General features: G+C 41.1%; 1 protein-coding gene across 1 annotated transcript in view; it reads left to right on the top strand.

The window, feature by feature from the left end:
• Positions 1–17,299, top strand: part of astn1 (astrotactin 1) — a gene marked incomplete at both ends in the record, with an annotated part of 359,967 nt that overhangs the window by 340,224 nt on the left and 2,444 nt on the right. Inside the window, 3 exons of the mRNA XM_080503139.1 lie at positions 3,608–3,743; positions 5,959–6,059; positions 8,460–8,643. Of these exons, the coding sequence (XP_080359265.1) occupies positions 3,608–3,743; positions 5,959–6,059; positions 8,460–8,643 (421 nt within the window). The remainder of the gene's footprint in view (positions 1–3,607; positions 3,744–5,958; positions 6,060–8,459; positions 8,644–17,299) is intronic.

Here is a 17,299-nt window from a genome sequence, read left to right as displayed (position 1 = left end):
TCTCAAGTTCATTCCCCACTCTCCAACAACCATCTCTGTGAACAGCTTCAGTCTGGTTTTTGTCTTCATCACGGAAATAGCCTTCCTCAAAGTCACCAGCAGCCTCCTTGATTGCAGCTCACTCTGGCCTTTCATCCATCCTCCTCATCCTTGATCTGAGTGCAGCTTTCGACACCGTCTCCCACTCCATCCTCCTCCACATATTGGCATCCAGTGGAGTATCCAGCACACCCCTGCACTCTTTCAAGTCATACCTCTCTGGTCACACTCAGTTTATTCAAATAAAATTGTCCACATCCGAGCCATACCCCCTCTCCTCCAGTGTCCTATCTCCAATCTATGTGACTGTCTAGCTCCTCCCCCTTGCCCATGTTTTCTGTAAAATACAATACACTGCTTTTTTGGGGGCCTTAACTGGTCTTGGGTTAATGGCTTGTGTTGGGGTCTGGGTCCCTGTGTTCCATTCTCCTGCAAGCTCCTCCTGGCTGAGGGTTTAAATCTGTGTCAGTGAGCTCTTCTCCATGGCTGAGATAGTCCATATCAAGATTCTGATTAGACAGCATGATTGTTGCACAGGTGTGCCTGAGGCTGTAAAGTCTGTACTTAGTCTGCAAGGTGCCTCTGAATTGACTGTTATATAAAACTAGATTACTGGTCATAACACAATGTTTGAAATATGTATTGGTCGTATTCATTTCTCTTGTGTTCCAAATAGCCAATGCAGCACTTCGGTCCACAAGAGTTATTTCTAAATGGTCGTTTTAAATAAACCTTGACTTGACGTACTGGGACCTGCCACAGTGGAGCACCCAGGTAGCCATCTGCAGTTTTAGGGACCACAGTGGTGATGGAGTATAAGCAGCAGCTTTTATTCCATCACTTAAATCTCTTGTCAGTCTAAGGATTTAAGCCATAAGTTCAGTTTTCTAAATAGGGGGCCACCACTGCCCAGAGACGGGTGGGACGTGGGGAAAAAAAAAACCCCAAACATCTGATTGCTATCAGTTACCCATTGAGAAAGTCTGAGAGAACCGAGACGTACATTTGACGTCACTTGAAATCACATTTGTCTATTTAAATTAGAACTCATATTCCTTTGTGACGCATACTATAATAAAACCAACATATGTTTGTCAAAGTTTCAAAAGCCACATTTAAGTATCTTAACGTGCCTGTGTTTTATTTTTTTTACCTGACGTCAGACTTGTCATTTTTCAGCACTTTATTATGGATCTCACTTTTTCGCCTATGGAATGCTCTCAACTACTAATTGGTACTCTCCCAAATGGAAACTTTACTAATTCACGTGAATTCACCACTAATATTGAAAAATACTGAAACTTTTGTCCTTGTTTATCTATTTGATACAACATCGAATAGATTTCAACAAATCTTGGCGTTAAAAAAAGGGGTTCATTTCTTCACTGTTATTTATCATTACCATTCTGATCTGTTCCATAAAAAATTGTTCTGACACTTACTGGATCATATGTGTTCGATTTAAAATCTTGTCGAGGGAATGCAGACATTTTTAAAGCTTTGAGACCAGTTGGATGAGGATTATGCAAAAAGTGAGGGAGGTAGACCTCGAGGTCAGAGAAAACTGTTGGAAAAGCTGGTGTGTTCGGTCTGCAGGGGAAAAGTGGGTGGACGGTGAATGAATAACACTCTCTTCCCCAGCATCCACTGTCAAGGTGCCCTTGGACACTGGTCTGTCGGAGTGAAGTGGAGTGATGTGAATGAACTGCATGTGCAGAGTGTGTGTTACAGGACGCCCTGTTCTTTCGGCCTTTTTTCCTAGCAGGTGTGATCCAAATCCTGATCACTGCTCTCAGATGTATTCGACCATGTCTGCATCTCATCATGCAGTCGATAAAATCTCATTGACACACATGTTTGCTATTTTTTGAGAAGAGATTTTTTTTTTTTTTTTTTTTTTAACTTCTAATGGTCTGCTCTCTAACACTCTGTCCTTAAAAAAGGAATAAAAGTCAGTTCAATTTCCTTCCTCTGCACCGCAGCGCAGTAAAACAGCACCCGAGCTCACATGAACAAGCCCTACAGGTACATAATGTACTTTAAGTGTGCATTGCGGTACAATAAAGCGATGCTCATCTGTTTTATGTTTTGTGAAGATGTCTATTTACAATGTAGCACGGAGCTAGTGTCAGGTTATATTATCTGCCCTATTAAAATAGACATAACAGGCAGATTCCCATGCGGTATATGTTTAATTTAACCCAGACGAAGTGAACCGAAGCTGTCCTCCTCTTACCTCCTCTTACCTTATCAGACCTTAAAGTCTCTTCAACAATTTCATATGGGTCTTGTTGGTCCAAAAACATTATATTCAATGTTTATTGCCCCAAATACAGCTTTTCTTTGGTTTTCAGCCATTTGAATATTGGATTATAAGAGCTGCTTTCAGAATCTGCTGTGTGTGTGTGAGCTGGACTGGCTCCGCCCACACATGCCCATTTCGGGAAGAAGAGGAAGCACTTCCTCTCATAGTGCCATGTGCCGGAGCAGAGCGGCCTAATTGTAGGAGGGTCAAAGGGGGCCCCCGATGACACTATATCGGGTTTGATTTCTCATTCACTCATTGGAGCAACACACTTTTAAAAATTCAAACCAGCCAGAGCGAAAGATGGCAGACTTTATTCACATCTGGGGCATCATTCCCAGGTATGAGGATGATTATTACTGTTGGAAAACCATTAGAAAGTTAATTTAGCATAATATAACCCTTATAAATAAAGATATACCTCTGTAAAGAACCTATGAAATATACATTTAGTTTAGGCAGCCTATTACTCCCTGTAATTTCAATTTGCACATACAGCCTAGTTTGATCAAAAGTAGGCTTCACCAGTAAAACGATAACATAATAATGACAACCCTAATCTTTCCTTCAGTTTTTATTCAAAGAAAAATAAGCACATTCCGATAAAGGTTATATTTAGTGAATTGCTTTTACGAAATGTAACAAAACCTTGAGAATTATAAGTTCAATCTAATATCTTATCTACCACATTATTTCTCTCTACAGTCTCAAGATCATGGTTTTCAAATTGGTTTTGTTTTTTGCACTGAGAAGGCATTAAATATCTAAGAGGTCCGAACTGAGTTGTCCAGAAATGTGTTTGTATTCATGTTGTCATTTTACTGATCTGGTCCACTTGAGATGAAATTCTATGTGGCGCCTGGCTAAGATGACATCCCAGCTGACACAAACGTTGGCAAATTGTGTTGCTTTCTTGATTTCAATCCTGCAGCCTTCAGCACGCATCGTTTCATGAACTCAAACCATTACAGTATGGTTTTCACGCTGATACTGTTTCGCGAGCAATGAACTATCTTTCATTGCCTGAGGCATCGCTCCCATCTGCTGTTTATTTTTTGGGGGGAAATGTATTGTAATGTACACTCATTGTACACCCGAAGTATTGTCATACCAAAGTATTTTTCAAGAAAAACAATGTTTTCTATGCCAGACTATTATTTTCCGTAAGTTTTAAGTGTGATTATCTGAAAACATGCAAAGTTCTTTAGCGTATACTCCCTCATTCTGAACAGGAATCTATTTCTGTCTTTCTCTCTGCTGCAGAAACCCTTTTGAGCTTTGTTGATGACATCTTATCTGGGGCCAGATCGCCATGTGTGATGTTAGGGGACATCCCAGGCCTTCTGTCCTCCTCTATCAGCATGATCATTCGCTGCCTGGAGCCTGACACCACATACATGTAAGTGAACTCTCTCCTTGAAAATGTCAAGTGAATGAACTTTTGCCAGTGACTCCATATAGATGGACTACTCCATGCGTTAGTGTGTGCCTGATGCCGATTCTAAACAGAACTATGTAGTATATTAACTGCGGCACCGCTTTAGAAATTAAGAACCTGTCATAAGTTTGCATACCGAAAAACATTAAGAGGTGTAAATGTGCAATTGATAGACATCATTGTCCCAGAATGCATTGCAAAAAGAACACAGAGGAGGTACTCACAGCTGGAATAGATTATAGTAAATGTAAATGTGGCGAGACAGCAGCAGAGAGTTCATAGAAAACAAACAAAGAATCATCTTTGGAAAAGCATTTAGTTTTCTGCTTGTGAAGTTTACAGAGCTTTGTCATTTCAGAGTGTGATTGATGTCTTCCGTTCCACAAATCTCACCATTTCCTGCAGGTTTTAAAAACAGTTTCATGTGTTCCAACTGCAGCTAGGATTGATATTCTAGTGGTATGCATGCATGCACGCGAGACTTTCGTATGTGACTGACAGTGTGTCATGTTTTAGTTGGTACAGAAAACCATCTACCAGTGTTGGTGGTAATATCCTCCATCTTCTAAATGACGTCCATAAACATTATGTACACAACAACAATGCCGTAGCTATGTTAAATGCAAAGATTATATGATGATCTGTAATATTAACATATGAATATTCACAAAGTACTGAAAAATACATTAAAAATATATTTAAAAAATATATATTTTAGGGGTGTTGATAGATGCCCTCTGCCAATGGGGACAGCTGCTTATTTTATACAGAGGCCAAATTGAAGGTAAACTAATTAAACAACTTGCGGTAGTCTGGCAGAAACTCATTGCTATTGACATCAAAATCATTGCTATAGTGAAAATAAATATGCCCCGTTTCCATTTTTCTTCATATTCATGTGTCTACAGTATTCCTGAGGAAATTCTAAACAACCTAAACGGCATTAATATTCATCTTGGTCAGGCTAGAAGAATGTTTTCTATTGCCATAATGTAAATTTGATGAATGCTATGATAAAAAAAGAATTGTACATTGTGCGTGTCTGTAGTCTGATGATGAGATGCCATGATTAAGTTGTGGTTGTTTCTTCAAGCACACACACACACACACACACACACACACACACACACACACACACACACACACACACACACTCACAGAGATTCACATCGGATGTTCAGATGCTCCCATGGGCATACTCACACATGCCGGTGCTTTGCCAGGAGAAAAGAAGCAAGATGGAGATGGGAAAACGGAGAATCGGGCTAGAAAAGACAGCCAGCAAAGTAAGATCAGGATTTGGGCTTTGAAGGGAAGTGTAAAGTGTAAAAACAGGAAAAGTTGCAAGGGAAAAAGGGGACCGACCATAAAACTAAAAGAAGAAGTGAAGGGCATGGGGCCGACGGACGGAGGCCCTTCAAACTGTGTTGATGTACATGGGCTGAGTGAGCAGCTGCACATGCCCTTTTAATCCCCGCATCAGCAAGACTCCTGCTCTCTCTATCCTGTCTGACGGTTCATTCGTCTGTCGGTACGGAGGCCTCGTTGTTCCCTTCAGGACACTGCACGCTTCCTATGTTTTCTATACAGACTGAGTCCATATGAAGATGGATTTTGGTGCCTTTTAAGAAGATAATATATTGTGTTGGGAGAGGTATGCCCATGCTGTTACAAAAACAGCTCCATTGAAAACACAAAGTTCAATGTTTGTGTATTTAAAACAAATGATCACATTTTCATTTTTTTACTGATTCTGGTATAAATGTACCTATTCTTTTACTCAGCTTAAAAATGGTTGTGTACAGATGCAAGCTGATGGTTAAAAGTTGTGATTTAGTGATTTTCACTTCTTCATTATCATCATCATATTTTTGTCACCATTGTCTGATTGCAGGTGTTTGCAAGTTACTCTTTGGCCACTAGGTGGAGATATTCATTCAGTGAATTCACAGTTATGGCAGCAGCAAAGTTCAAATTGTTACATTAACAGTTTTGTTTTGATGATGAAAGTATGCATATGTTTAGCACAGAGAATCTGATTGAATCTGCTGTGAGACTGTCTCTGATATGATTCGTCAGATCGCCATGAGTGCAGGCTTTGTTAACATTTTCACTAAATGAACATCAAATGTGTTTAAATGTTTCTGTGACTTTGTGTTCATGTATTTGTGTGCAGGTTCCGGCTGTGGGCAGTAGACAACACAGGACGCCGGTCTGCTCCAAGTGAGGTCACTATCAAAACTCCGTGTCCAACTGTGGATGACGTCAAAGCACAAGGTGAGGAAAATAGACAGTCACAGTCTGGAGCAGGCGTGTTAAACATACTACCCGCAGGCCAAATACGGCCTGGTCGAGGGTCCAGCCCGGCCTGCTGGATGACCTTGCAAAATAGCAAAACTGGAAAGGCGACATTGATTTTATCATTTCAGTATGAATAGCTGTTGTTGGTCTGAGGATCACAGTGTTTTACAGTAGCAGGACATGACACAACCCTGAGCCAAGCCGATCAGTGGTACATCAGTATCAGAATTAGCATCAAACATCTTCGATCAAATTTGTTCGTTTATTTAATTACATTTTTTAATAACTTTTTTTTTGATTGAGGGTATATATGTCATCTTTCATTAAAATGAGCTTGAATTCGGCTCAGATCACAGGTGGCTCACAGAGACGAGCTGCCTGAGATGACCCTTCAGCATGGGCCACACTTAATTACATGTGAATCTGGGCTGTATGTCATCAGTCGGAATGATTATGGAACAGAAAAAATGACATTGCGTGGGTTTGAGTCCCCTTATGTTGTCAGCAGGGCTAATTCACAGGACAGACATTTACATTGCTTGTTAGCAATTATGTGTCAAGACCCCACAAAACAGACGTCAGAGGGGCTCATAGAGCGAGTCATGAAGTCACAGGGAGTCACAGTTTTTCCTCTGTGGAGTGGGACTGTTTATGAACACTGTACACTACAACCCGGCGAGGATGTTGACCAACAAAAAATGTGTTATTCTGTGTTAAAGTGTTGAAATCTTTTGTCCCCCTCTGCACATATGGAAGCTTCATGGCGAAGATGTTTTCGTGAACCCAGCTGCTCTGGTGAGGTGTGATACTGCTGCTGGGCTTATACCGTTAATTTTAATGCCTGGAAACACACGAATGGTGTGAAATGCAATACTTCCAATGTACTGGCTCTCTTCTGAGAAGACTTTGTTGACATTGTCACTCAAAGGAAAAGGGGGATAAGTTCTGAGTGTGACAACCCTTTAAAGTTTCTTCATATTTTCCAGCTCAAACTAAAGTATGTAACCACTTTGTTGATGATTTATTAATTTGAAAGCAGTATCAACACCAAGATATGCATGTAAAATGACATCTGTACTATTCATCTAAAACTGCGACTGCGGTAGAAAAGGGAAACGATATCTCCGCTAATGAAAAGCGTGTAAATTTTTTTCCTGGTCTGATGCCTCCAAAAAAAGTTTTAAAAAAGTGTGCGGGTTGCAAAATGTGAAAAGTTGTGAGTATTGGAGCTTTTTCTTGTCACAGTCACTGCTGATCGATGCATCATGCACTTATGGTGTTTGCAGTCTTGAGGGGATTTTATAGTCCAACACAACACCTCTTACATATCTGAGAAGCAGAGGTGCTAAAACCTCTGCAGCAACAGCAGCATCTGGTGTAGACCTGTTTAGATTATTACTTGTTAGAGTAGTGTGACACTTCACCTCTCCCGTTATTGGCAAAAGGTGGGATGCACTTTAGACATGTTGTCGTCATCCAGAGAGACCAGCAATGTGTATGCATGGGAGGAGCAGAGGACTGCGAGGGGCGGCGCAGTGGTGTAGTGGTTAGCAAGCGTGCTAAACATGGTCGAATTTAGTCTGCAGGGATAATTTGTTGCCCCTCCCCCCCGTGTGGAAAACGACTATAACCAGTAGCAGATTGAAAAATGTGATGTATAAAACAGATGAGAACCATTTCTTGATCTGGAGATAGGAATCTTTCATTTTAAAACACTTTGTGGTGGAAGTGTTGATTAGAGCATGATTGTGTACAAAATATGCAACGATGTAAATATCATCAAAGCTATTCAAATCTAGTAGCACCTGCAATGCTAAACATGCAGCCACATGCATGGACGCCTGAGTTAACATTAAGATTATTTAGATTTTTTCATTCAAACAATAAACAATTGTGAACATTAAAATTAAATCAACATGATATGATTGTGTAATCATACATATGTCCTATTAAGTAGACTTACTGTATGTATGACTATGCAATAAAATCATTAATTTATCTAAATCAATTCGTCTTTTTAGTCTCACCACTGGTTTTCTGAGTATTGATAATATGCACAGGTAAAAAGAAAAGTGAAGAATTGAAATGACCAGTCCAAAAATTTCAAAGAGATTTCCTCTCCCGCATTTGCTGTGTTCATCTTCAGAAAAGTACATTTGTGGTGCGTACTGGGCGGGATGCTCTCCTTTCAAATGTGTACATCAAACAATGTACCAAAAACATCAGGTTGCACTCAGTTCAGAGGAACCTGAGTCACGAAGTTGATGTAAGTAGCACCCATCACTACGTCTGATGAGTAGTGAAGTCTTTTGTGCACTGTGCCAAGAAACCTGTCAGATCTTTTTCTTCTCACCTCGACTTGTTTGTGTCCATCAGAAATTGCTGACAAGATCTACAACCTGTTCAACGGCTACACCAGCGGGAAGGAGCAGCAGACGGCCTACAACACTCTGATGGACCTGGGTGCTCCCACACTGCACCGTGTCCTTTACCACTACAACCAGCGCTACGAAAGCTTCGGGGAGTTCACCTGGAGGTGTGAGGACGAACTGGGACCCAGGTAAAGTCATCATTGGCCTCCTTTTGTCAGGTCAGATCAGCACTTTAAAAGAAGCTTGAATAACAAGCAACCAACAAAAGATGAGTTGTAATATTGATGGTCTTCTGGGAGGCAGAATTTGTTTTTGATAAGAAAGAAAAATCAACGAAATCCTGGGGATTAAAAAAAATATATATTAATCAGTTTTTGCTTATTACAAATGCTCACATCTCAGGAATATACATTCCTTCCAGCAAATTGATCATCGATTTTAGCTTGATCACCAATTTATCAGGAGAACCCAAGGGGATACAAACTAGTGTGTGTGTGTGCGTGCGTGCGTGCGTGCGTGCGTGCGTGCGTGCGTGCGTGCGTGCGTGCGTGCGTGTGTATGAGCGTACTCCATTTATGAGTTGCCCTCCCACTAACAAAGTGCAATCTGTCATACTGAACTCGTGCAATTGACACTGACATCTTCAAACAATAAATAGTGCAGCCTGGCTACTACTCAAGAGAAGTGGCAACTAGACAAGAGTCTGGGTTGGATCAGTTTGGTGTGAACACCACTTTAAAGTGCAATCTTTAGCAAATAATCCTGTCAGAAGTGGAACAGTTCCCCACAAATTCAGCAGTGCTATGAAACCCAAACAGTGAATTAGCCATCTTGTTGTTCATTACACATAAAACAGATGGAAGATTTGGTGTGGGTTGTAATTACAGATATGCTTCATTAGTGATTACTTTACCCCCAACTGCTCAACTGTGAAACTCCTCCAGACTGAAAAACCACGCCGATGTTCCCCACAGCTCAGCTACTTTCCAACCTACTGTTGCTTGCTGTCAACTAGGTTGATTTTAATCACGATTTATTATTACAGAACTTTGTGTTGTTCTCACTATCAACAAATGCCTTGAACAAAGACGGGATTAGTCCTACTTACAAGAACTGCACAGTTTTCCTGTCGCGTGCATGCTCCAGGCTGGTTTTATAATCTACGCAGCGCAACATGGATCTCATAATCTTGGATCTCGACAAGTTTCACTGTTCAACATTTATGGAATCGGAGGTGACGGCTTCAAAGACATGCACCAGTTAGCAAGAATAACATCATCCAATCGTGCCACTGATGCTGTCAAGTCAGACCTGCTGAATTTCTGCTAACCCAACAAACTTTGTTTGTGTTTCCCCTCCATGGGAATCTGCTAACTTGTGGGTATCATCGCGTCATGCTCTGCTACCTTTTCATTAGTTGGTAGGTGACCTTATGCTGTGGCAGCAGTCATACTGACTGATGTCGTCGGACTGCGGTCTTTCGAGACACCGCCGGTGGATTATCTCCTGCTAACTGTGCTTTTTCAAGACTGACACCGGTCGTTTGTGAACTGCTTTCACTCTGCAATGTTACATTACTGATTTTCTCGTGTCTACTCTGGAAATCACCTAAACTTAAAAAGCACTTGAGAGTTTGTCTCTTCTATATAGCAGTTTTACAGAAGCAGCAGTGTGATCCATCCATCCACCATCGACACAACTTCACACCCACATTGAGAAGCAGATTTAAGAAGCTGCTTAGAGGGAAGAAAAAAAAACAAAACAGGTATAGAGAGAACATGCAGACTCCACACAGAATGGCCTCCAGTCCTGAAATCAAACCAGGGATACTGTTATTGTGGGAGCTCGTGTTAACCGCGACCCACTTTTCATCAAGTGAAGTCTTTTTTTAAGCGTCTACAAATTCAATACCATAAAATGTCCCTGGTGCTGAATGCCACACAATAAAAATATACCGCCTTGGCCACTTCAGCCTTTAGTACCACTTGTAATGATATAGCATCATCTGCCGCCGTGGGCTTCTGCAAAAACACGGAATCATCTGGCCAGAGAAGTGGAGTCTGGCTATACTTTTCCACGTCCCCCCGAGCAAATCACAAAAACATCTGCACCATGGTCTGCTGGTGTGTTCATGCTCGAATGTTGTTGTTTACTGGGATTGAAGTACAATGACGTTATGGTGTCCAGACGGCACTAACTTCACTCACTCTTTGTTTGGCTCAGTGACGGTGGAGACCGACAGAAAGCAGCACGTTGCATAGCCGAGTTAAGCCCTGTTTATTTTCTCCACTGCTTTGAATGCATTGCAGCCAGCAGTGTGAAAGACCGGGGCTCCTTGTTTTCTGTCTTACGCCCTGTGCATAATAGGAAACACGTTAACTCACCAGTTTGACGTGTTTCTACTCGTGTCCCTTGGCCATTTTTTTACAGTTCAGTGCCACACACTCACAATACCCACCACAGCCATAAACTGTGAAACGGTTGATTTACTTTCATCCCGGCCTGTGAACAACTATAACTAAATATTGCTTTTTGGTTGCAATAAGCAATAAATGTAACCTAAACTGAGGTAATCCTGTCTATCCAAAGCATTTCCTTTGCGTTTTTTTTTATGTTGTTTTTTTCGCCGCAAGCTTTATTCCAGAGTGATATCAGCTCCGGTAACACTCAAAGGTGGGCAGATGTTCCACGGAAAGCTTCCAAAATGCTGTTGTTGATTGTAGGCGGTTTTGTGTGCAAATTAGAGTTACGGGAGAAATTCATTCAATCTGACTGGGAAGCCGAGTGAGTTTAACCTCTGTGACATCACAAGAAACTCACAACCAGGGAGGGCCCCGAACTTCCCCCAAAACTACGGATAAGCACCCGCAATGTAAAACTCAACCCTAATGTTTTATAAACAGAGCCATGTGTCGGATATAAAATATGCTTATAAACAGCAGTCTGTGGTGTATGCTTTCACTTTGGCGGGTGAAACTGATTAGCCAAGGCTCCCTTAATTCTGTGCGTTTCTCCGTGTGTCTGTGGGAGCCCCCACCCTCAATGAAAGGTTGTTTTTAATAGGGACCGTGCTGGAAAGAGTTCATGTAATTGAGAGAGTTGCTTCTGAAGCTTTCCATTAAAATACACTTAAAGGGACGGGTGATTAAAGGTTGATAAAAGCACCTCAGAAAAGCAGCAGAGAAGTGCATCTGAGGTGAGATCTGGCAAACGAGGGAGGAAGTCTCTTTGATATGCATCTAGTTTGGCATTCGAGGAGACTTTGGGCTTTGCAGACGGCATGAAAGCAGAGAGGTTAATGACCCCTCAACTTCTCCACCCGCCACCTTCACTGCATTGATAGCTTCCCCCACGGCGTCAAGCAGCTTTTTCCTCGGATGTTATTCCACCACTGGCATCAAAAAATAACTATGCAGTAGATAAGGAGTTGTACATATTCCAGGACAGAATTACGACTGATAGCATTTTTAGCTAACCCAAATACTGGCCATGCAGTTTTCTTGTCCAGGCCTTCAGTATTGGTGTTGGCCTGGTACAGAAGTAGTTCCTAAGATCATGTTGATCATTGTCATTCAGCGGAATCGAGGCTGACGGTAAGAGTGTAGGGAATACAAATCCAATCTAGAATAGACTCATTGTGGACAGAACACAATAAACAATCCATTTCTGTTGAAGGCGAGTCAGAATTAGAATCTTCGAGGAATCAAAGCGAGTCAACATTATGGATTTACTAGGAGACTTTTATTTTGTTTTGGGGACTTGTTCTGGCACACTTTTTTATTTAGTTTTCCCTCTTCCTCTTCTGACGACACATGAATCTGACTTCTTAACAGCAATTGAGAGAAAAAAGACCTGGTGGCCTAACTACAACTAATCAAGTACTCTAATAAAAGAACAACGATCAGAAAACTCAATAGTCAATATTTAGCCAAATATATAGTTTGGTATTGTGAGACGTCAAAGGCCTTTGAAGGGTTACTGACCTTTCATCAGTTGATCTGCCCTGTGGACTCTGTCTGGGATTATGTCTGTCATGTCAGCCATTTTCCCAGGGATTTTGGTTGTGTGGACTGATTTTATGTAACATGCTTAAAAAAAAAGTACAGAAATTTCAAATCTCTATTACCAATAATAGAGATTTACCTTTTCTGGGGTATTTTATTATTTTATTTTTTTTATGTTGCTCTTATTTTAGTCCAGATATCAATAAACCCAAGAAACTCCCTCCAACAACTTGAATGGTAAAGATATAATTCGTTCACTTGTCAGGTGTTGAGATGTTATGGTCAATTGGTTTGTACACAAACACAACAGATCTGACCACAAACAACAAAGCCAATACAGTATTCCACATTCACCTCTAAGACAAGAAACCCATACAAGCAGTTTTATCTTCCTTTATGATAGGAAGACAGAATCCCCCTTTTGTATCCCTGTCATTAACAATAAGGACCAACTGGAGTTTTCATTAGGTAGCCAAAACATTAATAACGAGAACATTGCATCACGCATCAAAGCAAAATCTGGAAAATAGGAATGATCAAATGTGGCTTTATCCTTCTTGTGGCACCAGATATTCTGATCTGCTGTTTTTAGAAAGGGATCGTATCTCACTGACAGGACCGTTTGGCATCTTTCGCAGTACATTTGTATTTCCTCATACAAGATTGCGTGATGTTTTAAGTCAAACCATGAACTCGTCGAAACGCTGTCTCTAAAACAGTTGACACTTCTCCTCCCCGAGGGCCAGATCTTGTCATCGCCTGGGGAGTACCCATCATTTAAGGCACGCCGCTTGGCTGTTGACGTAGAAACACAAGATGTTTTGGCTCGGCAGAAAGAAAATCCTCGGTCCTGGCCGTTTTAGTCCTGACCGTGTCCTTGGTTGGACTCCATGCCCTTTGTTGAACTGTTTCATTCTTCTACTTTATTTTTTTTTCCTTTCTGTTTTTACTTGACAGTCTCTCTAATCAGAGGAGTACTTGTGATAATAAGTATTGTTATGTTTGGAATTTCTCATCGAACATCATCATCACAATCACAGTGGACTGTTTACTTTGCTCTCTGACTTTTTATAGCTGAGAGAGGGACAAAAATACACACAGTTTAAGGAGAAGCGCCTTCTAGTTCTTCATCCAACTAACACACATGCACATGCAAATTCACACACACACATATAGAAACGCGACTCCCAAAAAGTTGGAATATTTGGCTTTCCTGTGAAATTTATGCAAAATGTAAGATGTTTATGTTACACTGATATTACATCAAGAAATAGGGCGTTTAAGTAGAAGTAGGCAATGGTGATTTCCTCATCTCAAACAAGTTATTGAAACAAAAGTTGTCTCAATAACTTGTGCCCAATTGCACCTTGAGAATGACATCTCATGCTGTTCACAAGTCAACGTGCAGCTCTCAGGTCATTGAGGTTCTGGGTTGAAGAGTTCTGAGCTTCTTCACGGCCACTCAGCTGACCCCAAGGGTTTCCATCGGATGAGCATTGTCGTCAATGAGGATGAAATTCCACCCGCCGTTCATATAGGGCCACAATGACTGGATTGATGAGGTTATGGTCTTGTCACTGTAACCATTCATAAAGTGCAGAGCGCTTCTGTATTGAAGACGCACACAAGCCCGCACTGTAACACCACCACCACCACCATCAGAGGCTCGTCTGTTCACGCATCTGCTTTATTCTTCTCGTCATTGCAATTATACATCAAGATTGAAGGAATGATTAAAAATACTGTATTTCACACTTGTTAAACATAGCAGTGGCTCCGAGGACCTCCGTGTAATCACATCAGCTCTTTATTGTTTGTGATAAGCCGAGAAAACATACTTTAAACGGAGAAAAGAGAAGTTTTATTAAGCGTAATAGTTTTTCCATGTTCTTATTACTCAAGACTACATGTTAACAGTTCTACAAACAATACCTTTATTCTTTTATCCTATATGTATATATATTTTTTTTTAAACACCACTGGACTGTAATTCCACTAAAGTGAGAATGTGAACAAACTTTCCACCTCTATTGTTCATATAATTCTCAACAAGCTGCTTATCTGTGTGTGTTGCAACATGTTCATGAAGTTGTTTCCTTAATTGACTTTTGTGCTCATTTGCTGTTCCAAGTTGTGATACATTTAGAAGCTGAGTGTTTCTGTTTTGTTTTTTTGGTTTGTTTTTTTGTATTGTCCAGCCAGGTCTCTCTCAATGAATGTCACAGTATCGTCATCTCTACCACCTCCAGCTCAGTCTCCCGTCTTTTAGACCTTAAACCAGACATTACTGCAGTTCTTAACTAACGTCTTGTAAACCTTCCCTTTCACTCTCGTTCCATCCTTCTCTCACACATCCGTCCTGACACTCATCTCCACCCACTCCATCCTTCCTGCTCTCTTCTTCACTTCTTTTTGTCCAATATGCGGTGGTCTTTTTGACCCCAGATACTTCAATTCATTAACCTTTTACACCTTCCACTTTCTACTTTATCTGCCTCCCACTGTAATAAGTAGTCAAGTGTTTTGCAATGACCTTTTGTTATCAAAATGTTCTTTCGGGCTGTTAAATTTAATCAAGAATACTTTGTGAGGCACTTAAATGCTAACTTTTGAGTGTAACCATGTTCATCTCTATTTTTTGTGTTCAGACGTAGATCAAATGTGTCGAGATGAGAACATTTAGACTTTGTACGTATGTCTGCATGTCGGCTTGCATGTGCAGAATTGATACCGCAAAAACATTTGAGGTTTGCGTCCCATAGTCAGAGCGCTCACGTTGTATCTTGGAGACCATTTGTTTCCACTCCTATACATGCAGGAGGATTTATGGTGACAACCGTTGCTATTTGGAACCTGCAAAACGTTCCTCAGCTTTCTTCAAAAATGAAAGCATAACAAACCACAGGTTTTTTTCTTTATTTTAGGCAAATAAATATCCCGATTTCCTCAGACCACTGAAGTCTGTGGCAAGATATTGGGAACATAAAGAGGTTTCAGAAAAATGATATGAATGACTGTATGGTAGCAGACGACCAGTGCGGCACATGAACCCCCGTCTCCCGACGGGTTGCTCGACACGACTGACATCATTAAAACGGCTATTTTTCTCTGCAGTTTCCAGGGCAAAAAACATCACCGAGTCCATGTTATGACTCTCTTGATATGCATTTGCAAAACGGATGTCGCCCTGCTGAGTATCCATATGTTGGAGTAACATTAAAAGTGCAGTTTGATTCCAACAACAATTCAATAACACACACCACGTAGTTCTATTGGCCAAGCGACTGCAAAGAGGAAGTTGCTTCTCATGTATCTCTACATGTGAAATGATTTGCAAATTAGGCAGGAATGCCAACAATAATGCTGAAGTATGTTTGACTGAAGGTGTTTTGCCCATTTGAAGGGAAGCGTGGCCTAAAGAGCGCGCTCGTTTTCCAGAAATAACACGAACACATACTAGGGAATATGGTGATGTGCTATATGTTTACAGAGCAGCAGTTAATGTGGTGTAAGTGTGGGACAGGAGATGAAATGCAGCACAATCCACAGGCCACAGTGTCGGTATTATTACAGTCTGTTCATCGGTTCCAAACTGCAAAGAATTGCAATTTATCAGCAAAATCAAAAAGTGAAAAACAGACTTGTGGGTTATCATTTGACAAGCGGATATTAGTTTGCCACAGAGACGGGAACACACAAGTTACAAATAAAAGCCTCCGTAGACTTCTAATGAGCTGTTTTATCTCAGACCAGCGTTCAGATCCACATCAAACTGCACATCAATCCAAACAGTGGAGGAGGCTTCATGTTTAGAATTCAAAAAAAGGTCTATTTTTAAAGAACTCATTGAAAATGGGCGAGCAAAGAGACAGACACTCACACCTTGGTGCAGCTTTAGAGTCACCATGTCGACACAAATGCGCGTTTGTGGACTGTGGAAAGAAACCAGAGCACCCAGGAGAAACCCCACATGGGGAAAAACACGTGAACCCCAAGCAGAACGTCTCCAAAGCCGAGAGTCGACCACCTCGCTTCTCCACGGCAGCACTTTGAGTCGAACTGATACAGGGTGAAAGAATTCGAGCGAACTGTCCGATACCTCATGGTATTCATGCGTTTTCATGCGTGTGCAGTACGTGACGCACATCGCACACGGCGAGACCACACAGTCGCCTGTCATCAGGCTCTGTGTTCGTTCAGCTTCACCCACAGTGACATTCAGATGTTCGCACTCATCTTGTAGCACAATATTGCTCACAAATGGAGGAAAGAAGTGAGGTTTTAATACACTCAGAAGAGATACTACATTCGTTCTTTCAGTCCAACTATGTGACTTTTTTAATTTCGTTGTGCTGTATGATTTGCTGCTGAGTGTCAGTGAGTGCTGTTGTGGGAAGGTAGTTGACGTTTGCTGTAAAATCATGGAGCGCAAGGAGATTCTGTATTTTCGGTATTATTCAGAGTAGACCGAGTGGGCTCCAGGCTCAGCTGTAACCAAACGCTCCTTCGTATTCATTGCACATGCATTTCTATTGGATGCAGAATTGGTGAACGTACATAAGTGCAGGATGTGGAGAAACACCCATGCATATTTCAAACTGGGAAAATCTTTGAACGAACAAACTAAAAAGTCTTTTTTTTTTCATTGACAGCAAATTATTGTTTTTCCTCAATGAGTTCAGGATTTTTTCTGTTTTCACGTCAATTTGAGGTTCAGTCAGTTTAAAGATCACAAAACGCGTATGTCAAAGATATCATCTACCAAACACAAATTCACTTAAAACTCTGTGTGTAGTTCGACATTATCGGAGCCTGGAAATGGTCCGAATTCGTAACAGCC

Source organism: Blennius ocellaris (assembly GCF_963422515.1).
Source record: "Blennius ocellaris genome assembly, chromosome: 10".
Lineage (NCBI taxonomy): Eukaryota > Metazoa > Chordata > Actinopteri > Blenniiformes > Blenniidae > Blennius > Blennius ocellaris.
Note: the sequence above shows the minus strand (reverse complement) of the source record. Positions and strands in the feature narration are given on the sequence as shown.